General features: G+C 48.5%; 1 protein-coding gene across 1 annotated transcript in view; it reads right to left on the reverse strand.

The window, feature by feature from the left end:
• The window catches only part of LOC140492531 (metallo-beta-lactamase domain-containing protein 1-like), a 63050-nt gene extending 52949 nt beyond the window's left edge, over nt 1-10101 (reverse strand). The window contains exons 1-2 of the mRNA XM_072591460.1: nt 10024-10101; nt 6296-6808 (exon numbers count right to left, since the gene is read on the reverse strand). Of these exons, the coding sequence (XP_072447561.1) occupies nt 6296-6754 (459 nt within the window). The 5' untranslated portion in view covers nt 6755-6808; nt 10024-10101. The remainder of the gene's footprint in view (nt 1-6295; nt 6809-10023) is intronic.
• Nucleotides 10102-15704: the final 5603 nt, after the last annotated feature.

The raw sequence follows: 15704 nt of genomic DNA on the forward strand, positions 1-15704 counted from the left end.
AAATTGTCCCATAGTGCCCAGGGATGTGCAGGTTAGGGTGGATTGGCCGTGCTAAATTGTCCCATAGTGCCCAGGGATGTGCAAGTTAGGGTGGATTGGCCGTGCTAAATTGTCCCATAGTGCCCAGGGATGTGCAGGTTAGAGTGGATTGGCCCGTGCTAAATTGTCCCATAGTGCCCAGGGATGTGCAAGTTAGGGTGGATTGGCCGTGCTAAATTGTCCCATAGTGCCCCAGGGATGTGCAGGTTAGGGTGGATTGGCCGTGCTAGATTGTCCCATAGTGTCCAGGGGATGTGCAGGTTAGGGTGGATTGGCCGTGCTAAATTGTCCCATAGTGCCCAGGGATGTGCAGGTTAGGGTGGATTGGCCGTGCTAAATTGTCCCATAGTGCCCAGGGATGTGCAGGTTAGGGTGGATTGGCCGTGCTAAATTGTCCCATAGTGCCCAGGGATGTACAGGTTAGGGTGGATTGGCCGTGCTAAATTGTCCCATAGTGCCCAGGGATGTGCAGGTTAGGGTGGATTGGCCGTGCTAAATTGTCTCATAGTGCCCAGGGATGTGCAGGTTAGGGTGGATTGGCCGTGCTAAATTGTCCCATAGTGCCCAAGGGATGGTACAGGTTAGGGTGGATTTAGCACAGTCTAACCTGCATGTCTTTGGACTGTGAGGGGAGGGGACTATCCCAAGATGGATCTGGAGGGGTGAGATAATGCACTGTCCGGGCCCCTGCTGCCCACCTCTGTCCCTAAAGGACACTCGGAGGGTTCATGGAGCTGCATGCTCCCTCTCCAAGGATACCCGGGCACGAACATCACCAGGGGGGAAGAGGGGCAGGTGGTTGGCAGAGATGACCCAGTGCCTACGGCCCACTGCCTGGGCTTGGGCATCGCCGTCCTGGCTAGGCCCGGGAGCAGACCCTACCCAAAGATCCTCGGCACCGGGTACCCCGAAGGGCAGGAGCGTGGGACTGAAATACGTCCGGGAAAATGACAAAGGACTTTCTCAAATAACTGGAACGGGGAGTGGGGGGCGATTGCACCCAACCAATACACCCACGAAATGGAGGGCTGAGCTTGGGTGCCTATGGACTGGTGTTGGCTGTGATTATGAGGGCTGCTTTGAAATTGCACGTTATAATCTTGTTACGAAATAGCACCTTTCAAACACTCAGCATTTAATACAGTTTAATTGCTCAGTATCTGACTAAGCAGAATGCAGTTATCAGAGCTGATGACACAAATGATTGCAGTGTGCTCTCCCACTAGCGTGGACAATTCTTGTCCTGGTGTGTCAACCATTTTCCAGGTTTGATGGTGGGTTTTTTTTTAAATGCCATAACTGAAGCTGCCTATTCTGACCTCGAACTTGTCTCTCTATTCACTCCTGCAATGGGGGTGTTGTTCGCATTTATTTAATCACCGGGGTGGGGGGTGGGGGTGGGGGTGGGGGGGGGGAGGTGGAGTTCATAGCAAAAGTGAGGACTGCAGATACTGGAGATCAGAGTCTAGATTAGAGTGGGGCTGGAAAGCACAGCAGGTCAGACAGCATCCGAGGAGCAGGAATATCAACGTTTCGGGCAAAAGCCCTTCATCAGGAATTAGTTAATAAGTTAATCAATGGTCAGTAGGTCTCCTGCTTCTAGTCCTTAAATGGAGCTTGAGATTTAAATGTCTCAAGACCTGGCAGTATGCTCCAGTCCCCAAAATGATTTGAAATTCTCACCAAGAACCAAAACGCACTGACAGTGGGTTCTTCTGTTACAGTTACTAGGCTGTGGGTCTGGAGTTACGTGTAGGCCAGACCAGGCAGAGTTCCTTCCCTGAAGGATTTCTGTTTGTATTCCCTGGCGGAACGCACAGACCGTTTAGATTAGATTTAGATTACTTACAGTGTGGAAACAGGCCCTTCGGCCCAACAAGTCCACACCGACCCTCCGAAGTGCAACCCACCCATTCCCCCTACATTTACCCCTGACTAATGTACCTAACACTACGGGCAATTTAGCATGGCCAGTTCACCTAACCTGCACATTTTTGGACTGTGGGAGTAAACCGGAGCACCTGGAGGAAACCCACGCAGACACGGGGAGAACGTGCAAACTCCACACAAACAGTTGCCCGAGGGTGGAATTGAACCCGGGTCTCTGGCGCTGTGAGGCAGCCGTGCTAACCACTGTGCCACCGTACCACCCACGGGACCAGCACTTGCTGCCCGTCTCCGAGTTGCAAAAACTGGGGGCAGAAAGTTTGTTTTCTGCATCTGAGGTAACCTGCAACAAGATGTCACCATTTTCAGGTGAGCAGAAATCGCCTCTCGCAAAAGGAATTCCTTTCCCCCGAATGCGATGGAGGCAGAGGCATTGAGTAAATCCAAAGGAGGAGATAGGTCTTCAACAAGTGACAGGTTGAAGGGTCAAGGGGAGGGGGCAGGTGAGTGGAGTTGGGCCCGAAATGGTATCGTATTCAATGGTGGAGCAGCTCGACGGGCTGAATGGCCTGTTCCCGCTCCTAGTTCTGAAGGGGAGCTTGAGATTTAATCTCAATTTGATCGGCTCAACGTGTGCTTCAGTCCCAAAACCATTCTCACCAAGAATCTGAACCCACTGAGAGTCGCCCATCCGAGACGCGGTATCTACAGGAGGGTATAAAGGACACACTAGCTCCACTGGAGAACTCACGGGTGAGATGAAGACGGAAGTTTCGACCTAAATATACAGAATAATTGTCGCAGGGTCATAAATGATGATCTGTACATTCCAGGGCTGATAACGTTCTCACAGGACTCATGTACCCTGAGCACGAGTCACTGAACCTTCAGCTGTTTATGATTTCCAGATCGATTTCAGTTCCGGGAGGGTTTCCTGAATAGCGACAGCCCCGATGGACATGTACCAGCCTCTCTGAGATCCATTAGGGAGTTTGCTGCGGAGAATCTCTCACCTGAACCAAGCCAGCTCTTAAAGTTACAATCCAACAAGAATGCCACTCGCTCTCATCGACCCACAACGGGTACGTTCATGGAGCCAATTGAACCTTACAGCATAGGAAAGAGGCCGTTCGGCCCACAGGCTGCCTGCAACACTACTAATCCCACTTAGATCTGTAGCAGACTATGGGCTTTTGCACCTCATGTGTGTATCTGACACAGAGAGAGTTCCCTCCTGGATCCCAAATGCTCACCAGCCTTTGTCCCTTCAATTCCTCTTTCACCGCTCTACAAATTATTTTTAAATCTATCCCCCACCACCTGACATTCCCTCTTAGTTTTTACAGATGCACCGTAGAAAGCATCCTCTCCAGGTACATCACAGCTTGGGATGGTAACTGCTCTGCCCTGGACTGTAAGACACTGCAGAGAGTAGTGAACACAGCCCAGTCTATCACTAGGCTCCCATCCACTGACTCTGTCTACACTTCCCACTGTCCCAACCAACATCATCAAAGAGCCCTCCCACCCCAGTTATAATCCCCTCCCACCCCCGGTTATAATCCCCCTCCTACCCCGGTTATAGTCCCCTCCCACCCCGGTTATAGTCCCCTCCCAACCCGGTTATAATCCCCCTCCCACCCTGGTTATAACCCCCCCACCCCGGTTATAATCCCCTCCCACCCCGGTTATAGTCCCCTCCCACCCCGGTTATAATCCCCTCCCACCCCGGTTATAATCCCCCTCCCACCCCGGTTATAGTCCCCTCCCACCCTGGTTATAGTCCCCTCCCACCCCGGTTATAATCCCCCTCCCATCCCAGTTATAATCCCCCTCCCACCCCGGTTATAGTCCCCCTCCCACCCCGGTTATAATCCCCCTCCCACTCCGGTTATAGTTCCCTCCCACCCCGGTTATAGATCCCTCCCACCCCGGTTATAGTCCCCCTCCCACTCCGGTTATAGTCCCCTCCTACTCCGGTTATAGTTCCCTCCCACCCCGGTTATAGTCCCCCTCCCACTCTGGTTATAGTCCCCTCCTACTCCGGTTATAGTTCCCTCCCACCCCGGTTATAGTCCCCTCCCACCCCGGTTATAATTCCCCCTCCCATCCCGGTTATAGTCCCCTCCCACCCCGGGTATAATCCCCCTCCCACCCCGGTTATAGTCCCCTCCCACCCCAGTTATAGTCCCCCTCCTACTCCGGTTATAGTTCCCTCCCACCACGGTTACAGTCCCCTCCCACCCCGGTTATAGTCCCCCTCCCACTCCGGTTATAGTCCACTCCCACCCCGGTTACAGTCCCCTCCCACCCCGGTTATAATCCCCCTCCCACCCCGGTTATAATCCCCCTCCCACCCCGGCTACAGTCCCCTCCCTCCCCGGTTATACACACCCACACACATACCAGTACCCCCAAACACACACACACACACAAACCTGTCCCCTCAAACACCCACACACCACCACACCCCCACACACACACAACCAGTCCCCCCAAACACCCAAACCCACACACACACACACACACACCACTCCCCAAACAGCCCTCCCACACACAGACACACAAAACACACACATACACAAACACAAACACACACACTCATACACTCACACAAACACAAACACACACACTCATACACCCACACACACACAAACACACACACTCATACACCCACACACACACACAAATCCAGACTCTTAGACAGTACGCCCACTGATAAACACCCATTTAATGGCCCGTCTGAAAACAGTGCCTCTTGTAGCTCCATCATCTCCAATGACTCTGTTAACCATGTGTGCCATGTGAATGCCTTCATGTGGGATTAACAGGGGACAGTTCCAGATCCTGGTTGGCAGGTTAGTCACTAAGCAGCTTTACCAATGGTTTAGTTGATAGTAGACAGATTAGAGTCTGCACACAGCCCCCATCCAGCCTGCACAGGACCACTCAAAGATCAAACCCACAACGATCTGACCAAGGGGCGACTGAGAGATGGCATTGGCTCATGGGGGGAGGGGTGACCGTGAGGAGGGTGATTGGCTCATGGGGGGAGGGGAAGGGGTGACCGTGAGGAAGGGGATCGGCTGAGGTGGGGGGGGGAGAGATGACCATGAGGAAGGTGATTGGCTGAGGAGGGGGGAGATGACCATGAGGAAGGTGATTTGCTGTTGGAGGGGAGGGGTGACCATGTGGAGGGTGAGTGGCTCGGTGGGGGGGGGGGGGGGGGGGATGACAATGAGGAATGTGATTGGCTTGGGGGGGGGAGAGAGGACCATGAGGAAGGTGATTGGCTGAGGTGGGGGGGGGGGGGGGAGATGACCATGAGGAAGGTGATTTGCTGTTGGAGGGGAGGGGTGACCATGTGGAGGGTGAGTGGCTCGGTGGGGGGGGGGGGGGGGGGGATGACAATGAGGAATGTGATTGGCTTGGGGGGGGGAGAGAGGACCATGAGGAAGGTGATTGGCTGAGGTGGGGGGGGGGGGGGAGATGACCATGAGGAAGGTGATTTGCTGTTGGAGGGGAGGGGTGACCATGTGGAGGGTGAGTGGCTCGGGGGGGGGAGATGACAATGAGGAATGTGATTGGCTGAGGTGGGGGGGGGGGGGGAGAGAGGACCATGAGGAAGGTGATTGGCTGAGGGGGGAGGGAGATGACCATGCGGATGGTGATTGGCTGGGGGGGGGGAATGACCATGCGGATGGTGATTGGCTGGGGGGGGAATGACCATGCGGATGGTGATTGGCTGGGGGGGGAAATGACCATGCGGATGGTGATTGGCTGGGGGCGGAGATGACCATGCGGATGGTGATTGGCTGGGGGGGGGAATGACCATGCGGATGGTGATTGGCTGGGGGGGGGAATGACCATGCGGATGGTGATTGGCTGGGGGGGGAGGGAGATGACCATGCGGATGGTGATTGGCTGAGGGGGGAGGGAGATGACCATGCGGATGGTGATTGGCTGGGGGGGGAATGACCATGCGGATGGTGATTGGCTGGGGGGGGAAATGACCATGCGGATGGTGATTGGCTGGGGGCGGAGATGACCATGCGGATGGTGATTGGCTGGGGGGGGGAATGACCATGCGGATGGTGATTGGCTGTACTGGGCAGCGGGAGGTGGAGGGTTAACCGAAGCCAGTGCTGGTGTTGGTGGGGGTCACAGTGGAGCAGGCTGGCCTGTCCTTTACGACCCGGAAGGGCGGCCCGTGTCCTGGGATGATGATGCTGGCCATCTCCAGCACCCTCCCGCGGTGCTCGGCCTGGAGGGCGGGGGCTTCACTCAGGAGCTGCCAAGCCCCGTCGTCACCCTCCCTCTCGAACAGGTCCCCAGCCACCACCACCGCGCCCTCCCGCGTGCCCCTCACCAGGACGCTCACGTCGCCGGCGCAGTGCCCCGGGCGTGGGGAACACCTCCACCCAGTCATCCACCCGGTACGGCAGGCCTGAGCCCAGCCCCTGGCTGAGGTAGACGTCCCCTCGTCGGCAGAGACGTCGTGAGACACCACGACGGTGGCCTCGGGGAACAGGTTGAGGTTGCCGACGTGGTCCGAGTGGCCGTGGGTGCAGACCACCAGCGAGACGTCCTCAGGCTCCAGGCCGTGGGCCCCCAAGCTCCGCAGGAGGTGGTCCCTGTCCCAGGGGTTGCCGGTGTCCACCAAAACCACATGGCTCCCCTTCAGCAGCGTTATTGTGCCGTCCGCTCTGGTGTTACCGTCACCGTCCGTGTAGGCGTAGCCCTCCTTCAGCACAAACACCGAGTACGGGTCCCCCGGAATGGTCAAGGCGCCGAGGGGCTGAGTCCGTATTGTCGACGCCGTGCTCATGGTGATGGGGACGAACCGTCGGGAACCGGGCCTGTGTCCGAAGCCAATCGGGGGCTGGAAGACAAGAAGGAACGAAAATAAACTCAGCGCTCTGAAGGCCGAACACTTTCGCGTTTGAACGCATGTCGACCTCTTTACTACCCGGCCCCAGGAGCCTGCCGGAATTGATCAAACATTCTAGACAGCCAAGTGTCCACCAGAACCGCCTGCCTTTATCAAGCCTTTGGTGCTAACCGTGGAAACCTGAGACCGCGTGGAAACGTAATGCAGGGGACACACACACCCACACACACACATACACACACACAGAGCCGTACAGCACGGAAACAGACCCTTCGGCAGTCTCTGTGATCAGTAAGGCCATAAGAAACAGGAACAGCAGCAGGCCACTCAGCCCCTTCCAGCCTGCTGCTATATTCATGCAGTCATAGAGATGTACAGCACAGAAACAGACCATTCGGCCCAACTCACCCGTGCCGACCTGATATCCTAACCTAATCTAGTCCCACCTGCCAGCACTTGGCCAATCTCCCTCCAAACCCTTCCAAATCCCTTTAATTTGGGGTTTAGTTTGGGGTTTAATCCAGTTTATTTTGGGGTTTATTTTGTGGTTTACTTTGGGGTTTAATCCAGTTTAATTTGGGGTTTAATTTGGGTTTATTTTAGGGTTAATCTAGTTTATATGGGGTTTATTTTGGGGTTTAATTTGGGTTTATTTTGGGGTTTAATCCAGTTTATATTGGGGGTTAATCCAGTTTATTTTGGGTTTAATCCAGTTTAATTTGGAGTTTAGTTTGGGGTTTAATCCAGTTTATTTTGGGGGTTAATTTGGAGTTTAATCAAGTTTAATTTGGGTTTTATTTTAGGGTTTATTCCAGTTTATTTTGGGGTTTAATCTGTTTAATTTGGGGTTTATTTTGGGAGTTAATCCAGTTTAATGTGGGTTTTATTTTGGGGTTTAATCCAGTTTATTTTGGGGTTTAATCCAGTTTATTTTGGGGTTTAATTTGGGTTTTATTTTGGGGTTTATTCCAGTTTAATGTGGGTTTTATTTTGGGGTTTAATCCAGTTTATTTTGGGTTTTATTTTGAGGTTTATTCCAGTTTAATTGGGTTTTATTTTGGGGGTTTAATCCAGTTTATTTTGGGTTTTATTTTGGGGTTTAATCCAGTTTATTTTGAGGTTTAATTTGGGGTTTAATCCAGTTTATTTTGGGTTTTATTTTGGAGTTTAATCCAGTTTATTTTGAGGTTTATTTTGGAGTTTAATCCAGTTTATTTTGGGTTTTATTTTGGGGTTTGATCCAGTTTAATTTGGGTTTTATTTTGGGGTTTGATCCAGTTTAATTTGGGTTTTATTTTGGAGTTTAATCCAGTTTATTTTGAGGTTTATTTTGGAGTTTAATCCAGTTTATTTTGGGTTTTATTTTGGGGTTTATTCCAGTTTATTTTGAGTTTTATTTTGGGGTTTATTCCAGTTTATTTTGGGTTTTATTTTGGGGTTTATTCAGTTTATTTGAGTTTTATTTTGGGGTTTATTCCAGTTTATTTTGGGTTTTATTTTGGGGGTTTAATCCAGTTTAATTTGGGTTTTATTTTGGGGTTTAATCCATTTTAATTTGGGTTTTATTTTGGGGTTTATTCCAGTTTATTTTGGGTTTTATTTTGGGGTTTAATCCAGTTTATTTTGGGTTTTATTTTGGGGTTTATTTGCAGTTTATTTTGGGGTTTATTCCAGTTTATTTTGGGTTTTATTTTGGGGTTTATTCCAGTTTATTTTGGGTTTTATTTTGGGGGTTTAATCCAGTTTAATTTGGGTTTTATTTTGGGGTTTAATCCATTTTAATTTGGGTTTTATTTGGGGTTTATTCCAGTTTATTTGGGGTTTTATTTTGGGGTTTATTCCAGTTTATTTTGGGTTTTATTTTGGGGTTTAATCCAGTTTATTTTGGGTTTTATTTTGGGGTTTATTCCAGTTTAATTTGGGTTTTATTTTGGGGTTTATTCCAGTTTATTTTGGGTTTTATTTTGGGGTTTTATTCCAGTTTATTTTGGGTTTTATTTTGGGATTTATTCCAGTTTATTTTGGGGTTTATTCCAGTTTATTTTGGGTTTTATTTTGGGGTTTAATCCAGTTTATTTTGGGTTTTATTTTGGGGTTTAATCCAGTTTATTTTGGGTTTTATTTTGGGGTTTATTCCAGTTTATTTTGGGTTTTATTTTGGGGTTTATTGCAGTTTATTTTGGGGTTTATTTCCAGTTTATTTTGGGTTTTATTTTGGGGTTTATTCCAGTTTATTTTGGGTTTTATTTTGGGGTTTATTGCAGTTTATTTTGGGGTTTATTCCAGTTTATTTTGGGTTTTATTTTGGGGTTTATTGCAGTTTATTTTGGGGTTTATTCCAGTTTATTTTGGGTTTTATTTTGGGGTTTAATCCAGTTTATTTTGGGTTTTATTTTGGGGTTTATTCCAGTTTATTTTGGGTTTTATTTTGGGGTTTAATCCAGTTTATTTTGGGGTTTATTCCAGTTTATTTTGGGTTTTATTTTGGGGTTTAATCCAGTTTATTTTGGGGTTTATTCCAGTTTATTTTGGGGTTTATTCCAGTTTATTTTGGGGTTTATTCCAGTTTATTTTGGGGTTTATTCCAGTTTATTTTGGGTTTTATTTTGGGGTTTATTGCAGTTTATTTTGGGGTTTATTCAGTTTATTTTGGGTTTATATTTGGGGTTTATTCCAGTTTATTTTGGGTTTTATTTTGGGGTTTATTCCAGTTTATTTTGGGTTTTATTTTGGGGTTTATTGCAGTTTATTTTGGGGTTTATTCCAGTTTATTTTGGGTTTTATTTTGGGGTTTATTCCAGTTTATTTTGGGGTTTATTCCAGTTTATTTTGGGGTTTATTCCAGTTTATTTTGGGTTTTATTTTGGGGTTTAATCCAGTTTATTTTGGGTTTTATTTTGGGGTTTATTCCAGTTTATTTTGGGTTTTATTTTGGGGTTTATTCCAGTTTAATTTGGGTTTTATTTTGAGGTTTAATCCAGTTTAATTTGGGTTTTATTTTGAGGTTTAATCCAGTTTAATTTGGGTTTTATTTTGAGGTTTAATCCAGTTTATTTTGGGGTTTATTCCAGTTTATTTTGGGGTTTATTCCCTGATGTCCCCTTCCCTCCCTCCAAAGGCCTGAAGCCAAATCTCTGAACCAAGGACAATGCCCAATGAGAGCCCGACCCCTGACCCCTGACCCCCGACCCCCTCCCCGGACTGACCTGAAGCGCAGGCCCCAAGCCTCCGGCTCCGGCTCCAAAAATGGCGCTGCAAAAAACAAATCTGCCCGACCACCTCACCCAGCCCCGGGACCGAGGGCGCTGAACCAAGAAACAAACCTCTCCTATTAAATAATCAGGTTGCAGCGCCCCACCGCTGTCCAGTGGCAATGGCCCAAACTTTAGGGTGTTTGTTTCAAGTTTGGCTTTGAGCAGAACAATAGCATTTACTTTTTTTTCCCAGTGACCTTGAATCTCCTAATTTTTTTTCGTGTTAACCCCCACACTACCGTCTAACTGTGGCAGTGTTTATTTTTTTCCCCCCCAGCACCCATGTTGTGTGTGTGTAGGTGTGAGACACAGTGAGAGACACAAGGGGCACGAATCTTTATTCGATTTCCACCACCAGGAAGATAGGAAAAAAACCAAGTGGCCAGTGACAAGCACTGCCCTTCACATCAAAGGGCAGTGCTGTGTGATCAAACAGTGAAGGGGAGGGCAGGGATTAAATCAATACAGAGTTGGAGGGGGAAATAATACACTCCACTCCATGCGGCGCCCCACCTCTCCCTGAACGACTCCAGGGTGTTGGTGGACACCGCGTGCTCCTTCTCCCAAGGGACACCCGGGCTCTAACGCAAACAACGACCGCATTTATTGATCACAGATTGATCTACCAGCCGTGCAGAGGGCCTAGCGAGACACAGACCTAATACTGAAACCCCATAATGGTGACAGGATGGGGTTGGGGGCAGAAACCTTTAAAATTATAACAGGGCGACACAGAGACAAACACAGGAGCAGCCGAAAACCAGCTGCTGGAAAAGTTCAGCAGGGTCTGGCAGTGTCTGTGAGAGAGAAGTTTAAAAAAATCACACAACACCAGGGTTATAGTCCAACAGGTTTATTTGGAAGCACTAGCTTTCGGAGCGCTGCTCCTTCGTCAGGTGGTTGTGGAGAATAAGATCGTAAGACACAGCAAAAGTTTACAGTGTGATGTAACTGAAATTATATATTGAAAGAGACCTGGATTATTTGTTAAATTTCTCATCTTTTACAATGACCATGTTAGTTTTAGTTCTTTCCCAGAACTTTCTTAAAATTAACATTCTCGAGTGAACTTTAACAATAGGTGCCATGTCGGCCCAGATAATGTATTGAAGGTGTGAGCTTCCCTGTGTGAGGCTGTCTGTGCCCCAATGGTCAGACTGATTCTAACCTAAAAAAGGGATTTACAGAATCTTACATAGATTCATGCAGATTTTGAGCAAAATAAAATGTAACTCTGCAATACAAATTCAACCCACAAACTTATATGTGTGTGTGTGTGTGTGGGGGGGGGGGGGGGGGGGGTGTCTGAATGTCTGTGAGAGAGTGTGTGTATGTGTGTGAGTGTGGGTGTAAAGGGGTATAGGGTGTGGGTGTCAAGAGTGTGGTGCTGGAAAAGCACAGCAGGTCAGGCAGCATCCGAGGAGCAGGAGGATCGACGTTTCAGGCATAAGCCCTCCATCAGGCATAAGGCTTGTGGGTTGGGGTTGAGAATTAAATGGGAGGGGTGTGGGGTTGGGGGGAGGTAGCTGGGAAAGTGATAGGTGAGGGAGAAGGTGATAGGTTAGAGGGAGCAGTGATGGAGGGGCCCGGAGGGTGGTGCCGAGTTGGAGGCTTGGGACTGGGATAATGTGGGGGGAGGGGAAATGAGGAAGCTGCTGAAACCCACATTTATCCTGTGTGGTTGCAGGAATATGAGGCGTTCCTTCTCCAGGCATCGGGTAGGAATGGTTTGGCAGTGGAGGAGTAGGCCTAGGACCTGCATATCCTTGACGGAGTGGGAGTGGGAGTTGAAGTGTTCAGCCACGGGGCGGTGGGGTTGGTGGGAGCAGGTGTCTCTGAAACGATCACAAGAAGGCAACCTGTCTCTCCGATGTAGAGGAGACTTTGAGCATATGAGAGAGAGCTTGTGTATGAGAGAGTGTCCACGTGAGTGTATGGGTTTGTAGGAGTGTGTGTGTTTGTGTGTGTGTGTGTGTGAATGAGAGAGAGAATGTGTAGTGCAATGGGGTCTCCTGTAGTGTGACATGAACCCAAGGTCCCAGTTGAGGCCATCCCCATGGATACCGACCTTGGCTCTCAGCCTCTGCTCGGCCATTTTGCTTTGTTTGCCTGTGGAGAGAGAGAACAGAGTTAATGTTTCGGGTCCGGTGACCCTTCCTCGGAACCTGACCCGAAACGTTCACTCTGATTTCTCTCCACAGACGTTGCCAGACAACGCTGAGCTTTTCCAGCGATTTCTGGTTTTGTCTCTGATTTACAGCATCTGCAGCTCTCTCGGTTTTTTACTTTTTGGAAACGCAGAGGAAGGATGCTCCCGACGGGTTGGGGGAGTCCAGAAACAGGGAGAGGGTGGGGGTCACAGTCTTCAGGACCGAGATGAGGAGAAATGTCTTCACCTGAAGAGTGTGGAAAATTTTGTTGCTCTGGGGGACACAGTTTCAAATCCTGCCAGGGTAGATGGTAGAATTTAGTAAAAAATCTGGAATTAAGAGTCTAAGGATGACCGTGAATCAATTGTTGGAAAAACCCCATCTGGTTCACTGATGTCCTTACCTGGTCGGGCCTACACATAACTCCAGACCCAATGTGATTTGACCCTTAACAGCCCACCGGTCAATGGGGGAATGGGCAACAAATGCTGGGCCCGGCCCGGGACACCCAAACCCCATGGATGAATTAAAATAAAAATTCTCTACCACAGAAAGTGGGTGAGATCAAAACACTGAATGTCTTCAGGAAGGAGGCTAACACAGCGCTCAGAGCTAAAGGGTGTAGGGGAGAAAGCTGAGGTAGGGGACTGAGTTGGATGATCATCTTGTGGCATGGGGTAGTAATGTCCCTCGTCTCTAGCCCAGGAGGCCTGTGTTCAAGGTCCATTTGGTGCTCCAGAGGTGTGTCTGAACAGACTGATTGAAAAAAGATCAACTTCGAGATGCTGTTGTTACTTTCACAAATAAACAGTGTGAAACTACCATGGATTCAAGAGGTTATTTTGTCTTTTTTCTTGAAGAATGGTTTTAAGACAGAGATACAGAGCTGTCTACTTGAATCCAGTAAAGTAAACAGCTTGTGAGGCCTTGGGATTTTGTTTTTAGAAGCTGGAACAATAGAAGCAGCCTGAATGGGTGGGGTCAAGCTCTCCCAGAACCTGGATATTTTAGCTTCAGTTTTTCAGTGGCAGTTGCTGGGGTCTTGGAAGGTTTGGGAGCTGCAGCACATCTCTCCCTGCTCCTCTCTCTTTCTCTCCCTCTCCCTCTCAGAGATTCCTCTTGATGGTTTTCCTCCTGGACTAGAGAATTGCCTGTGTGACAATCTATTTTACTGAATTTGCCATTGCCAAGGATGCATTTTTGGGATGTTACTCTATTGGAACAGGTACTGTTTCGTCATTAAATCAGACCCCATTGCATCATGGTAGCCCACAAACCTACCAACACACTTAAACAGCGACTAATGAACCTAAAGGATCTATTAGATACTTCAAGCAAAACTAACATCATTTATAAATTGCCATGCAAGAACAGTAAAAAGACACTAAATTGGACAAATAAGCAGGAAACTTGCCAGCAGGGTACACAAACGCCAACTGGCCACAAAAGACACAATCCACTATCACTAGTTTCCATACATACAGACAAAGAAGGACACCACTTTCACCAGGACAACACCCACATCCTAGGACAGGTGAAACAAAGACATGAACGAGAATTCTTCGAGGCATGGCATTCTAACCAGAACTCCATCAATAAGCAGATCGATTTAGACCCTATCAACCTTCGCTTGAAAAAAAACAGAAATGACATCACACACCTTAAGAAACTAAGACCTATAAATAGAGAGGCGGGATATACCACCAGCACTTCACCAGAGACTCTCACTGACGATGTTACCTAATCATGGTGACGAAACATCTGAAAATCAACCCTCCAGCTCAGCGAGCTAAGTTACAGGCTTAGCTACAAATCTTCTGTAGCTACAAAGTTATTCTGTTAACTTTTCCAACAGTTTGTTTCCATGTATATATCTCTATGACTCTATGTGCAGGCCAGGTGAATTGGCCATGCTAAATTGCCCATACTGTTAGGTGCATTAGTTTGGGTGAGTTGCTCTTCGGAGGGTCGGTGTGGACTTGTTAGGCTGAAGGGCCTGTTTCCACACTATTGGGAATCTAATCTAATTTTAAAAGAATACTGGAGGTCACAGCGGGTCAGGCAGCATCCGTGGACAGAGAGCAAGCTAACGTTTCGATTCCAGATGAGTCTTCAACTGTTTTCAGTTTCTGAGCAGGATGTGGTTATGTTCCCTGGAGCGTCAGAGGCACCGTCTTGAGTGTGGAGAAGGCAGGGAGACTGAATTCAAGAGAGAATTGGATTAGTGACTGAATCGGAAGATGGTGCAGGGCAGTGGGGTGGAAGGAGAGCAAATCATTCCCGTCCAGTTCCAGGAGGGAAAATGGACTAAATGATCTGCTGTTCTGGATTGTGACTTTCCAGGGCTCAGCCCCATCAAACTCAGGGCCTGGACACAAAGCAGACTGTACACAGGGGCAGTGGAGTTGAGTTTGGGGCCAGTGCAGATACAGCTGCCTCGGTGCCATTTGCATCGGCAGGGACTTGTGGGTGTCAGAGGAGGCACGATACAGCCAAAGATGGGCAGCACTCGCTCACAGCAGCTGCAACAGCGAAGGGGACTTATGCCTGGTCACCACGGCCATGACAGAACATTTTACAAGGAGGAGTGTAAAACTGGACACTGTTACTTCACATTTCTGCTTTTATATTCTACACTTTGGTTTACTTTAAGATGGGGCCAGAGTAGTAGTGACACCATCCAATACAAAATACACCTGACAATAAATCAATCAAACCAAATAGATAGGGTGAACAGCAAAGGCTTTTTCCCCCTAGGGTGGGGCAAGTTCAAAATTAGGGAGCATAATTTTGAGGGGAGAAAGATTTAAACAGGACACAAAGGGCAACTTTTTTTCAAAACACAGTGGTTCGTGTGTGGAATGAACTTCCTGAGGATGCGGGTAAGGTTACAACATTTAAAAGACATTTAGATAAGTTCATGACTAGGAAAGGTTTGGAGGGATATGGGTCAAGATTAGAGTGATGCTGGAAAAGCACAGCAGGTCAGGCAGCATCTGAGGAGCAGGAGAATCGACGTTTCGGGCAAAAGCCCTTCATTAAGAATACTGCTCTATTCCTGATGAAGGGCTTTTGCCTGAGAACGTCGATTCTCCTGCTCCTCGGATGCTGCCTGACCTGCTGTGCTTTTCCAGCACCACTCTAATCCAGAATTTGGTTTCCAGCATCTGCCATCTTCACTTTCACCTCGGAGGGATATGGGCCAGGAGCATGCAGGTGGGATTGGTTCGGGATTATGGTCAGCATGGACTGGTTGGGCCGAAGGGTCTGTTTCCGCGCTGGATGACTCCAAACCTCTCGGGCAGCAAACATATACTTCGCAGTTAGTGGGTAAGGTAGGGTTGTCACTTGGCTTTCAAAATGGAACTGGATAAACACTTGAAGGAGGGGGAGTTGCTGGGATAGAGGGAAGAGGAGGATTATAAATGGATGGCTCTTCGAGCAAGAGGTCATAGTTTCAGAGTAAGGGGGCAGCAGATTTCA

Source organism: Chiloscyllium punctatum, chromosome 21 (genome assembly GCF_047496795.1).
Source record: "Chiloscyllium punctatum isolate Juve2018m chromosome 21, sChiPun1.3, whole genome shotgun sequence".
Classification (NCBI taxonomy): Eukaryota; Metazoa; Chordata; class Chondrichthyes; order Orectolobiformes; family Hemiscylliidae; genus Chiloscyllium; species Chiloscyllium punctatum.